The sequence below is a fragment of the Orycteropus afer genome, unplaced genomic scaffold (assembly GCF_000298275.1).
Source record: "Orycteropus afer afer isolate SDZICR_OR568_19922 unplaced genomic scaffold, OryAfe1.0 scaffold00144, whole genome shotgun sequence".
Classification (NCBI taxonomy): Eukaryota; Metazoa; Chordata; class Mammalia; order Tubulidentata; family Orycteropodidae; genus Orycteropus; species Orycteropus afer.
In genome coordinates, this window is record NW_006921731.1 from 3,959,002 (window position 1) to 3,973,099 (window position 14,098).

Genomic DNA, 14,098 nt, shown 5'->3' on the forward strand with positions numbered 1-14,098 from the left:
CTTCCTTCCGAGGAGTGGCTGGTGGGTTTGAACCGCCAGCCTTCTGGTTAGCAGTCAAGTGCTTTAGCCACTATGCTACCAGAGCTCCTAGAACATATAAATACACTTGTAAAAACATTGTCTGCCAACCCTATACAGGTCATGGGCACACTCCACCTTCCACAGACATACCTAATCATTCACCCTGTCCACTCATCTATCCACCTGTATATCAATATTTGCCATCACTGACAACACAGTAGTATATGTGCAAAAGGGTTTATCTTTGTTGTCTGTGCCTCCCATGTACCACTCTATGTCTTCCTCTTCCTCAATACCACTGTGTTGATCACTCACATTTGGTACACTGCCCTTCCCTTCACCCAAATGAATACTTGTTTCTATCTATCTAGCAGTGTTCCCTCCTCTCCCTTCCCACCCTTGGTAACCAACAAAGAAAGTTTCCTTCCATATATAAACCTTTCCTTGACTTTTTACAATAACAGACTAATACAATTAAAAGCATTCCTCTTGAAATCAAGAACAATACAAGGACACTTGCTCTCACCATTTCTATTCAATATTTTATTAGAATTCCTACCCAGAGCAATAAGGCAAGAAAAAGAAATAAAGTTTTCCAAATTGGGAAAGAAGAAGTAAATTAACTCTATTCATGAATGTATCATCCTATATATAGAAAATCCTGAAGCATCCACAAGAAAACTTCTAGAGTTAATAGAGGAATTTAGTAAAGTTGCAGGATATAAGGTCAACAAACAAAAATCAGTTGGGTTTCTATAAACCAGGAATGAGAAATCTGAAAGGGAAATTAGGGAAACAATTCCATTTACAATAGCATCCAAGATAATCAAATCCCTAAGAATAAATCTAACAAGGGATGTGAAGGACTTATACAATGGGAACTATAAAACATTGCTGAGAGAGATTAAAAAAGACCTAAATAAATGGAAAGATGTTCCATGTTCATGGACTGGAAGACTTCATACTGTTAATATGTCAACATTACCCAGAATGATCGAGAGATTCAATGCAATCCTGATCAAAATCCCAACAACTTTCTTTACTGGAATTGAAAAGCCAATCCTCAACTTTGTATTGAATGGCAAGCAGCCTTGAATAGCTAAAGCAATGTTGAAAGAGAAGAACAAAGTAGGACTCAGTTCCTGATTTTAAAACATACTATACAGCTACAGTAGTTAAAACAGCCTGGTACTGATAAAAGAACAGACACAAACCAATGGAATAGAATTGAGAATCCAGAAATAAACCCACACATCTATGGTTAACTGATTTTTGACAAGAGTCCATTTGATGGAGAAAGAAAAGCCTCTTCAATAAATAGTACTGGGAAAACTGGATTTCCACATGCAGAAAAATGATACAAGAGCCATGTCTCATACTATACACAAAAACAAATTCAAAATCGATTAAGGACCTAGATGCGCAAACTAAAACCACAAATTTCTTAGAAGAACAAGCAGGAGCAATGCTGTCAGCCTATCTTTTAATAATGGATTACCTAATATAGTAAAAAAAGCATAAACAGCAAAAGATAAAATAAGAAAATGGAACCTCATAAAAATTAACAACTTTTGCTTATCAAAAGACTACCAAAAAGTGAAAAGGCAATTACTGACTGGGAGAATATCTTTAGAAACCATGTATCTGACCTAAATCTAGTAACAATAATATATATAAAACTTCGATAACTTAACAATAAAAAGACAAATAATCTAATCATAAAATGATCAAAGGACCTGAATAGACATTTCATTAAAGAAGACATTCAAATGGTCACCAAACACATAAAAAGATGCTTAGCACCATTAACTATCAGAGAGATGCAAATCAAAACCACAATGAGATACCATTTCCCTCCCACCAGAATGGCTAAGATTAAAAAACAAAAAACTAGAAAATAACAATTGTTGGTGATGATGTGGAGAAAACAGAACTCTTATTCATTGTTGATGGGAATGCAAAATGATACAGCTGTTGTGGAAAACAGTGTGGCAGTTGTTCAGAAAACTAAAAATAGAATTGCCATGTGATCCAGCAATTCCACTCTTTGGTATATACTCAAAAGACTTGAAAGCAGAGACTCAGAGACTTCCACAGCAATGTTCATTTTAGCACTATTCATAATAGCCAAAACACAGAAATAGCCTCAATGCACATCAACAAGTGTATGGATAAACAACATGTGGTTCACACAAACAATGGAGTATTACTCAGCCAGTAGAAGAAATGAAACCTTGATACACGTTACAGTATGGATGGAGCTGGAAGAAATTATGCTGAATGGAATTAGTCAGTCAGAAAGGGTCAAACATTGTATGACTTCACTTATATTTTTATAAAAAAGGCAAATGTATAGAGAAGAAAGTTTATCAGTAGCTCCCAGCCACCACTCATCTGTCAGTTTGTTGTACTGTGGCGGCTTGCGTGTTGTATGATGCTGGAAGCTATGCCACCAATATTTCAAATACCAGCCAGGGTCACCCATGGCGGACAGGTTTCAGTGGAGCTTCCAGAGAACGACAGACTAGGAAGGAGGACCTAGCAATTTACTTTTGAAAATATTGGCCAGTGAAAATCTTATGAATAGCAATGGAACACTGTCTGATACAGTGCTCGAAGCTGAGTTTCTCAGGTTGGAAGGCATTCAAAATACGACTGAGGAAGAGCTGCCTCCTCAAAGTAGAGTTGAACTTAATGATAGAGATGGAGTAAAGCTTTTGGGATTTTCATTTGCTGTTGTGTCATGACTCAAAAGGAACAGCTGTAAACATCTATTAATAGTCAGAACATGGAACAGACAAAGTATGTTATCTAGGAACATTGAAAACTGTCAAAAATGAAATAGAACACATAAAGATCAATATACTAGGCATTACTGAGCTGAAATGGACTGATGATGGTCATTTTGAATCAGACACTCATGTGGCCTACTATGTCAGGAATGACAAATTGAAAAGGAATGGTATCACATTCATTGTCAAAAAGAACTTTTCAAGATCTATCTTGAAGTACAATGTTGTCACTGACAGGATAATATCTATATGCCTACAAGGAAGACCAGTTAATACAATGCTATTCAAACTGACATACCAACACTAATGCCAATGATGAAGAAATTGAAGACATTAACCAACTTCTGCAGTATGAAATTGATCAAACATACACAAGATGCATTATAATCACTGGTGACTGGAATGTGAAAGTTGGGAACAAAGAAGAAGGGTATATGTTGTTGGAAAATATGGCCTTGGTAACAGAAATGACACTGCAGAGCACATGACAGAATTCTGCAAGACCAAGTTATTCATTGCAAATACTTTTTTCAACAACATAAATGGTGACTATACACATGTGACCTCACCAGACAGAATACACAGGAATGTTATTGACTAAATCTGTGGAAAAAGACAATGGAGAAGCTCAACATCATCAGTCAGAAAAAGGCCAGGGGCTGACTGCTCACATGGAAGTTCAAATTGAAGCTGAAGAAAACTTAAACAAGTCCATGAGAGCCAAGATATGACTTTCACTACATCCCATTTGAATTTAGAAACCATCTTAAGAATAGATTTGATGCACTGAACACTAATGACCAAAGACCAGACAAGCTGTGGGATGACATCAAGGATATTATACAAGCAGAAAGCAAAAGGTCATTAAAAGGACAGGAAAGAAAGAAAATACCAAAAGGATGTCAGAAGAGATACTAAAACTTAATCTTGAATGTAGAGTAGCTAAAGTGATTGGAAGAATTTATGAAGTAAAAGAGCTCAACAGAATATTTCTAAGGGTGGCTGGAGAAGACTAACACATATAATGGAATGTGCAAAGGCTTGGAGTTAGAAAAATAAAGGGGATATGCTCGGCATTTCTCAAGGTGAAAGAGCAGAAACAAACAAACAAACAGATAAAAGCCTTGAGCTGCAATATTGAAAGATTCTATCAACAAAATACCGAACAACACAGGAAGCATTAAAGGAAGATGGAAAAATACACAGAATCACTGTACCAAAAAAAATTGGTTGTTGTTCAACCATTTCAGTTAGTATATGCTCAAGAAGTGATGTTATTGAAGGAAGAAATCCAAGCTGCACAGAAGGTATTGGCAAAAAACAAGGCTCCAGGAATTGATGGAATACCAATTGAGATATTTCAACAAATGCATGCAGCACTGGAAGTGCTCACTTGTCTATGCTAAGAAATTTGGAAGACTGTTACCTGGCCAACTGACTAGAATGTCTATATGCCTACAAGGAAGAATGTGCCCAGTCTAAAAAAAAAGGTGGTCTAACAGAATGCAGAAATTATTGAACAGTATCATTAATATCATATGCAATCAATATCATTTGCTGAAGATATTATTAAAAAATGGTTGCAGCAGTACATAGGCTCACTCCCCTCAAAAAACTCACTGCCGTCAAGTGAGATCCAGCTCACAGTGAGACCTCCTAGGGTTTCCGAGGCAGTATCACTATGAAAGTAGATTGCCTAACCTTCCCTCTAAGGAGTGGCTGGTGAGTTTGAATTGCCAGCCTTCTGGTTAGCAGCCAAATGCCTTAGGCACTACGCCACCAGAGGAGTCAAAATTAACTCAATGACACCTAACAACACCACCACCAGAGGCAAGAGGGAGGGGGAAGGGAGAGTTAATGGTAATAGAAATATCTCATTGATTAAGGGTAGGGTTGCACAGTGATTATTGTAATTGCTGTCAGTAAGCTGTACACCTGAATTGGCAAAAGGTATGTGCCAGACATATTTAGAACAATGACAAGACAAAAAGAAAAAAAAAGAGTAGCTGCTTAGGCTGCTTATGTTCAACCAAAGACCTCATAGGATTTGGTTCTCTGGTTTGGAGGTTTAGGGTCATGGTTTCATGGGACATCCCAGTTAAGCCCATTTCAGTGGTTTACTGTCTCTGTTCTACCTCCTAGATTGATGGATAGTATCTGAGGTCTTAAAAAGCTTGCAAGCAGCCATCCAAGGTACAATAATTGGTCTCTATTCTCCTGGAACAACAGAGGAAGAAGGAAAGTCAGGAATAAGAGGACCACATGGAACGTGTGGCTAATATCCTTCATAAGCAACTGTTTCCTTTGCTAGGAGACCAGAAGAACTGGATGGTGCCCTGCTACCATGACTGAATATTTTGATCAAAGATTGTATAGAAGAATCCTGATTCAAAGTGGGAAAATGCAGAACAGAATTCCAAATTCTCATGGACTGCAGGCTTTCTGGAGCCATGGAGGCTGGATACACCCCTGAAACTGCTGCCCTGAGATTATCTTTAAACCTTAAACCCAAAATATCTCCTGAAATCTTCTGAAAACCAAATAATAGTTTAGGTTAGCTAGTAAAAAACATCTGCCTTGAGCATTAAGTGCTTTTAAGAACTATGTATATGGGATCAAATTGACAACAGCAACTTGAAAGATTATATAGGAACCTTGTTAATGTTGTTGTTGTTATGTGCCGTCAAGTCAGACCCGACTCACAGCGACCCCTCCTTGGGTTTCCGAGGCAGTATCGCTATGGAAGTAGATTGTCCATCTTCCTTCCGAGGAGTGGCTGGTGGGTTTGAACCACCAGCCTTCTGGTTAGCAGTCAAGTGCCTTAGGCACTATGGTACCAGAGCTCCTGTTAGGAGCTGTGAATTTATGTTAATGGGGGAGGAAAAACTCAGAAAAGGAGTTGAGAATGGTTGCCCAACTCTAAGAATGTAATTAATGTCACTAAATGGTACATGTAGAAACAGCTGAATTGATGTATGCCTCGCTGTATATGTATATTCTCAACAATAAGATTACTGCCAAGAAACACTATTGAGTAATTCTACTCTGTAACACATGGGGTCACCATAAATCAGAATTGACTCAAGAGCTATGAGGTTTATTTTTTAAATGATGCTAAATAGCCATGTGCTGCCAATACTGTTTCAGTATAATTTTTCACCTCTCTTTTTGTTTTCCATTTTTTCATGAGTTCCTGTTAGGATCTGGGGTTTCACATATCCTCTATACTCCTGGGTTCTCAAGTTCAATGCCCTGACCACTTCTAAAAAAGTTTATTGCCTTTCACCAGGGGAACAAAAATCAAGGCTCTGGGCTGAAACTAGCTCTGTTAGCTGTTCTAGACTGCCTTTATGAGAAAAAGGAAGTACACAGACCATGCAGGATGGCTGGCACACATGTCCACCTAACATGGCTGCTCATGGGGTTCAGGCAGAGCAGTTCATGGTCCACAACCTACATCCACCTTAATAGTGGACATATAGACATATGGCATATAGACATATGGCCGATAGCCAGTCATGGCTACCTCATTGTCCTTTATTGGGATTGACTCCCCAGCTCTAAGGAGATAAACAGAGAATTAAGTAAGAGCATCCAGTCTTCTTTCTTACTGGAAAAAAACAACAAACAGGGTTCTATAAATCAACATCATCTAGGAAAAGAACATTGGATTTAGAGTCAGCAAACCTCATTTCTAATCTCAGCCCTGCCCATTAGAAGCTATGGGACACTGAAAAATTTACCTAACCTCTACTGAATCTCAAATTCCTCATCTGTAAAATAAGGCTGGCAAAATTCACCCCACAAGGCAACTATGCGAATTTAACAAAGAACATGAAAGAGTTTGGAACAGAGCAGGAGCTTAAATGTGGAAGTGGAATGTCAACAATCTTCTCTGTGAAACGCCCATCCAAACTGCCCATTTAATTTAGTTCAAATATTCATCCATTCATTCATTCACTCAGTCATTCATGTACCACATACCAAGAACCTTGTATATATGACCTACCACTCATCTGTTAACCTATGTACTATGGTAGCTTGTGTTTTGCTGGAAGCTAAGCCATCAGCATTTCAAACACCAGCAGTGTCACCCATGGTGGGCAGGTTTCATAGAAGCTTCCTGACTAAGCAGAGTAGGAAGAATGGCCTGGTCATCTACTTCCAGAACTCAGCCGATGAAAACCCGATGGATCACAACAGAACACTATCCTATATAGCGCTGGAAGATGATCCCCCTACGTTGGAAGGTACCCAAAAAGCACAGTGGCTACAACAATGGACTCGAGTACACCAGTGATTATGAAGATGGTGCAGGACTAGGCTACGTGGGGTCACTATGAGTCGGAGGTGACTTGGTGTCAACTAATAACTACTGTCTCTGATATACTGCCAATATGGGGATGAACAAGAGGTCTGGTTTTGTTTTGGTTATTGTTGTTTATACATTTCCGCTGTGTCAGAAATAGTTCCCAAAGTTGACTATAGGCAAGGGCTTAGGATCTCAGGCTGCTTTTGTGTCAGTTCATATAGTAAACATATATTTGGGGGTCCCATCCCATAGAATCTAATTCCAACTTACAGCTACCCTATAGGCCAGGGTAGAACTTCTCCATAGGGTTTTTAGGGTTGTAAATATTTACAGAAGCAGACTGCCACATCTTTCTTTCATGGAGTGCCTGGTGAGTTTGAACCATTGACCTCTCTGTTAGCAGCTGAACTGCACTGCAACACCAGAACTCTTTATTCAGAATTAAAATATGGTCTCAGATTGGCATATCTGTCCTTAGGAATGGCAATGAATACAGGACCTTTTGGAAATGCCACAATGACTTAAAGTAGTCATCTTTCAACTTACAATTACCCAGGATTTGTACTTTAAGGACAGACAGCTATAGGATAGTGGCTATACGACAGGGCTAGGTAAGGAGACTAGTTTATAAAACATGGTAATTGTAACAGAAATTTTAAAATTTTAGTCTTGAGTTAATGTATTCTTTGTAGGAAAGGGCTCTTTTAAACATCACTGCCAAGTTGGAGGCAGAGAAAATGAATTTTGTGCTTGTATCTTAGAGTTCTCAGGTAAAAAACATAGAAAGGCTGGGGCCATGACTTGTAGTGATACCAGCCCCATGTGGGACCAGGCTTATGCTTCTCGTTTTGCCTCCTGTGGTGCAGTTTAAGGACAATTTCTAACCTAAAGATCGGCAGTTCAAACCCACCCAGCAATGCTGTGAAAAAGGCTTGGTGATCTTTTTCTGTAAAGATTACAGCCACTGAAAATCCTATGGAGTAGTTCTACTTTGTAACACATGGGGTTACTATGAGTTCAAATTGACTCAGTGGCAATGGGTTTGGTTTTTTGTTTTCTGGGGCAGTTTAAGACAGAGCGATCTGCAAGGCTTTCATTTCCCAAATGTTGGCTTCTCTTGTCTTTTCTCAAAACAGCTTTCCCAAGCGGCTTAAAGCCCAACAGCACATCTTCCATGGAGGGAGCTCTTGAAAGTACAGTTCAAATCAGGTGAGACCTGGGATCAAAAGCCATAGCTAGCTGCTTTTGGCCCTTAGGATGAAGTCTTAAGTTCATACCATTGACTACAGGTGTAGTGTGTTCTGCTTGTTTGATTTCCAGGTGCTTGGCATGTAACACAGCTAATCGATTTTTGACTGATGAATGCATGGGTGACATGACTCTCTAGGAAGTTGCCCCTGGTTACATCACCAGCCTTGGTCCCCAACTCCCCAACATGCAACTGTTTCTTTAAATCCTCTAACTGCACCATACTGTTTCCAACTTATGCCCTTTTTATCTTACAGCCCAATGTCTGGGAGTCTCCTAGTCACTCTTCACAGTCCAGCTTGTGCCTCACCTCCTCCTAGAAGCCCACCCTGACTCCCTAAGCAATGCTAGACGTCTCTTCTCTGTGCTTTGACTGTTGGTTGCCTGTCTTCACTGGACTGTAAGCCTCTGGAGGCCAACAGCAGTGCCAGGCACAGATTAAGTAAGTTGCAAATATCTCCTGAATACATGAATGCATGAATACATGAATGCAGGAGCAAAGCCATGTGATGGGGCCCTGACCATGCAGCCCTGCGCCTGGACAGTTTAAGCCATACCCAGACATGTGGGAGAGACTTACATATTCCACGTCTTTGGATGGATCCCCAATACTGCCGTTGGTGGTTGGGGCGGTGGTCTCTGCACCCTCTGGCTTTTCCTGTTGCTTCCCTTCCTCCTTGGGCAAGCCGCCCTGCCCTGGGAGGGCCACTTCTCCCACACCGAGGGCCTCGGTCTTATATTTCTTGACAAATTCCTCCATCACTTTCAACTCATTCTCCAAAAGTCCGCGGCAGCGCGAGGGGTCCTGGTCATAAATGGGCAGCTGATGCATGAGCTGGCGCCGGCGGTAATAGGCACCCTCGGTCCCGGTCACTGGCTGCTTCTCCTTTGGGATGAGCTCCATGTACTGGAGGCCCTGAGGAGAAGGAAGAGGAAGAAGATAATGTGAGGTGGGCCTGGCTCGACTGGTCTTTGGACTCAACCTGTCGAGTGGGGCCAGCGTGAAAACACTGCAATATTTCCTAATATTACCTACCACCTTTAAGATACATAGTTTTTATATTTAACTTAAAGTAACATTTTCCCCCAAATTATCAAAGCAATACATGCCACTGTCTCTACTAAGAAAACAGATTAAGAGAAGGAATTAAAAGGAAAAAAATATACATTGTTTACTTTGTGTTCTGTATGTGCCATGTTGTCGAAAATATTCTGTATCTTGATCTTGATGAGAGTTAAAATTCATCAAGGTATGCATGCAAGTTTCATGGACTTCATGTATGTACTGAATTTAAAAAGTATTTTAAAAATTATGCTTCAATACACAGTAACAGCTTGTCAACAGTTTTGTGTTTAACCTTTCAGACCTTTTGCAATTATATTTATTAAAATTTGTTTATTTTCCATTTGTGTGTGTGTGTGTGTGTGTGTGAGTCTGCCATTTAGAAGGATCCTCTCAATTTTATTAGAAGGTCCTCGATAGAATGGGGCAAAGATGTGGAACAAAACTCAAAATCATAAAACAACAACAACAACAACAACAATGAAACAAGCTTATTGATCAGACAGAGACTGGTAGAACCCCTGAGGCTATGGCCCTGTGTTACAACTTCAGACCTGGAACCTAACTCAATCCATAGCTGAATTTTCAGTCACACAAGAGGTCTACAAGGTGAACGATAACCCTAGAAAGGTAGACACGTCTTAGAAATCACTTATTCCATATTGTTGTTGTTGTTGTTATGTGCCATCGAGTCAGCCCCGACTCATAGTGACCCCTTCTTGGGTTTCCGAGGCAGTATCACTACGGAAGTAGGATTGCCCAACCTTCCTTCCGAGGAGTGGCTGGTGGGTTTGAACCGCCAGCCTTCTGGTTAGCATTCAAGTGCTTTAGCCACTATGCTACCAGAGCTCCATATTAAAGGGCAGCATTTGCTCAAGGTCAAAGTTCAGAAGGCAGGAAGGGTGAGGAGAGGAGGAATGGAAACAGAAACACGAGGAAGTGGGAGGAGTGATGTTACATTGAGGGGATTGGAATCAATGACATGAAACAAAACGTGTGAATTGTTGAATGGAAAACTGATTTGTTCTATAAACATTCTATAAACTTGTTCTATAAATCGCAATATAAGGTTTAGAAAGAGAAGGATTCCTTGATCAGTGGGCTACATTTCTCTAATGATTGTGATAGCCCAAGTTCACAGAGTAGGACAGAGAATAATTTGGTGCACACAAAAAAAGAAACCCGTTTGAATGTACAAATATATGCTCTGTTCATCGACTAGAAAGATCTCTGCTTGTTAATACATATTATTTTACTGCTTATTCTCCAAACTTTCATTTTTGGATGGCACTGGGAAGAGGAAAGAAAATGCAAAAATCCATCACCATCAAATTCATTCCATCTCATGACAACCCCACGCGTAACAGAGTAGAACTGCTTCATAAGGTTTACTTGACTGTGATCTTCACAGAAGCAGGTCTCCACATCCTTCTTCCATGGTGCTGCTGGGTGGATTCCAAATGCCAAAAGAGTCTCTTTACTTGTGGCTAAGGTTTTCCCTAAGAATTTGAAGCCAAGAACATTTTGTTTTGTTTTCTGACTTGCAAGTCATGGTTGCTGTTGTCATGTGCCATCGAGTTGGACCCGACTCATAGCGACCCCTCCCTGGGTTTTCAAGGCAGTATCCCTATGGAAGTAGATTGCCCAACCTTCCTTCTGAGGGGCGTCTGGGGGGTCTGAACCTCCAGCCTTCTGGTTAGCAGTCAAGTGCCTTAGGTACTACGCTACTAGAGCTCCCGCAAGTCATGGTATTAACTACTACTAAACAAGTTTGCCTCTTTCACCAAACCAGAGTTGCTACTTTGAAACCTCTTCTTTAGCATCACTTGCTGGACAGAGACCACTGGGTAAGCCTATTAAAATACAATGACAGAAGTAATACAAACTAGCTGACCTCATGTGGGACCGTCTCCTCACTGGCCCAACAATGCTGTACTTATTTCTGCCTGGCATCACAGAAATACCCTCTCTGAAAGGAAAAGCCCAATCTCATCTTTCTTGTACTTATAAGAAGTACCATATGATTCGGCCACTCCCTATTCCTTAACTAGAGTCCCTGGGTGGTGCTAACAGTTAGTGCACTTGGCTGCTAACCAAAAGGTTGGAGGCTCAAGTCTACCCAGAGGCCCCTCAGAAGAAAGGCCAGGTGATCTACTTCTGAAAAATCAGCCACTGAAAACCCTGTGGAGCATAATTCTACTGTGGCACACCCGGGGTCACCAGGAGTAGGAGTTGACATGATGGCAACTGGACTGATTTTTATTCTTTAATCATTTCTAGGATGTTAGATGTAAGCCATCCATTCCTTGAGGACAGGTTATCTCCTTTCTACATTAGTAGCAAGAGCAAAGGCTCTGGAATAAGCCTGTGCTCACTGAAATCCTGTAGTATGTAATGCTAATTGTTATTAGCTGTCAGAGATGCCCATGCACCCCAGGCACAATGTAACAGAATACTGCCTGGTCCAGTGTCATCTCCCATGATTGATTGTAGATCACATGGTTGTGATCCTTAGGGTGATTTTTTTCCCCCCAAAAATGAGGATACCAGTCTATTCCTAGGGTGATTTCTGGAAGTAGACCTCCAGGCCTTTCTTCCTAGTCTACCTTAGTGTTCTGGTTACCTCGTGCCACTCTGACAAGAATATACCACAAATGGGATGGCCTTAACAAACAGGAGTTTTATTCTCTCACAGTTTGGGAGGTTAGAAGTCTGAGTTTAAAGTGCCAGGCTCTAGGGGCTTTGTGAAAGCCCCTCGACCTTGGGCTTCAGCTCTGCCTCCTGTTCTCAGCCCATTGGAACTTCAGGCATCTCTTCACTCATGCAGCTACTGGGTACTGAGGCTAACAAGCCCAAGGTCGACAAATAAAATGGCACAGTCCTGATGTTACCAACCCACACAGCAGGCCATTCATTCAAGTTCATTGAAAGTTCCAAGGTCAGCAAAACATGGCAGGCTGCTGAACAATGACATGGCTACATGCAGGATTCAAGCATGCCATATGCTAGAGACCATTCCCTAAGGCTTCTCTTTATATATAGGAAGCAAAACACAGCCCTAAGGCAGCTACTCAGCTGCTCAGAGTAGATTCCACCATGGGGTTGATTACCAGTCTCATCATGGGGAATACTATATCCAGCTGCCCAGACACTCAACCAGGCCTAAGCAAGTTGACACACAAACTGAACTACAACACTTATATGGAAGATCTGCTGAAACCTGTTCAATATCACAGCAACACACACATCACCAGTGACAAATGTGTGGTGGCTGTGCATGAGATATACTGGGTGAGAATTGAACCTAGGTCTCCTGCATGAAAGGTAAAAATTCTACCACTGAACGCCCCCCACCCCCATATATTGTTGTTGTTAGGTGCCACTGTATCAGCTCTAACTCATAGTGACCCTATGTACAACAGAACAAAACACTGCCTCACAATATTTGCTATACCTGGAAGCCTCACAATATTTGCTATATCTGAAAGCCTCACAATATTTGCTATACCTGAGCCCATAGTTGCAGCCACCGTGTTAATCCATTTCATTGAAGGCCTTCCCATTTTCAATGACCCTCCACTTTACCAACCATGATATTCTTCTACAGGGAATGGTCCCTTATGACAACATGACCAAAGTAGGTGAGACAAAGTCTGGCCATTCTGACTTCCAAGGAGCATTCTGACTGTACTTCTTCCAGGACAGATTTGTCCTAAGAGTATACACAATAATATTACACTTTGCCCCCCATATACTATATAGTAGGTAGTATAATATATAGTAATACAACGTAGGATTGTTATTAAAAGCCCAGGAACTGAACAGAGGAGCAGTCAGCCGCAGGGATCCAGGTGAGGAGACAGAACCCAGGCACACCCAAAGCAGCAGGATGGGAGAGTGGGAGAAAGGGGATTAAAAGGCCAGGAACCTCGACAGAGGAGGAGTCAGCTGCAGGAACCCAGGTGAGGGTGGTATGAGAGGTTTCCAACAGGGAGACAAATCTGTCTGTTGGTTTGTCCTACCGTGGTGACGTGTTGATGTGAGTTTTGAGACTGAGCCACTGGTGTTTCAAACCCAGCAGGATGCATATAGTGCACAGGTATCAGCCCAGCTTACAGACTGAGACAGACTAGGAAGAAGGAAGAGGCTGTCCACTTCTCAAAGAATTGGCCAGGGAAAACCTTATGAACGGCAAAGAAACACTGCTTGATATGTTACCGTGCAACTTTATGAATAGTCTGGTTAGGTTAGAAGCCTCTCAAAATAGGACTGGAAAAAGAGCTGCATCATCTGAGTAAACACAGCCTTACTCATATGGATAAGGTAAAGCTCTCAAGACCTCCATTTGCTAATGTGGCACCACTCAAATTGAAGAGAAACAGCTGCAGACATCTATTAATCATCGGAACATGGAATGTATGAAATATGAATCTAGGAAAACTGGAAGTTGTCAAAAATGAAATGGAATGCATAAAGATTGATATCCTTGGCATTAGTGAGCTGAAATGGATTGATTTTGGCCACTTTGAATCGGACAACCACGTGATCTACTATGCTGGGAATGACAGTTTGAAGACGAATGGCGAGGCATTCATCATCACAAAGGATGTTTCAAGATCTGTCCTGAAGTACAATGCTGTCAGTGATAGGATAATATCCATA

At 41.1% G+C, this 14,098-nt stretch overlaps 1 protein-coding gene across 1 annotated transcript in view; it reads right to left on the bottom strand.

Annotated features, from left to right (window-relative positions):
- The window catches only part of LMCD1 (LIM and cysteine rich domains 1), a 59,580-nt gene that overhangs the window by 21,064 nt on the left and 24,418 nt on the right, over positions 1 to 14,098 (bottom strand). The window contains exon 3 of the mRNA XM_007945850.1: positions 8,954 to 9,289. Coding sequence (XP_007944041.1) covers positions 8,954 to 9,289 — 336 coding nt within the window. The remainder of the gene's footprint in view (positions 1 to 8,953; positions 9,290 to 14,098) is intronic.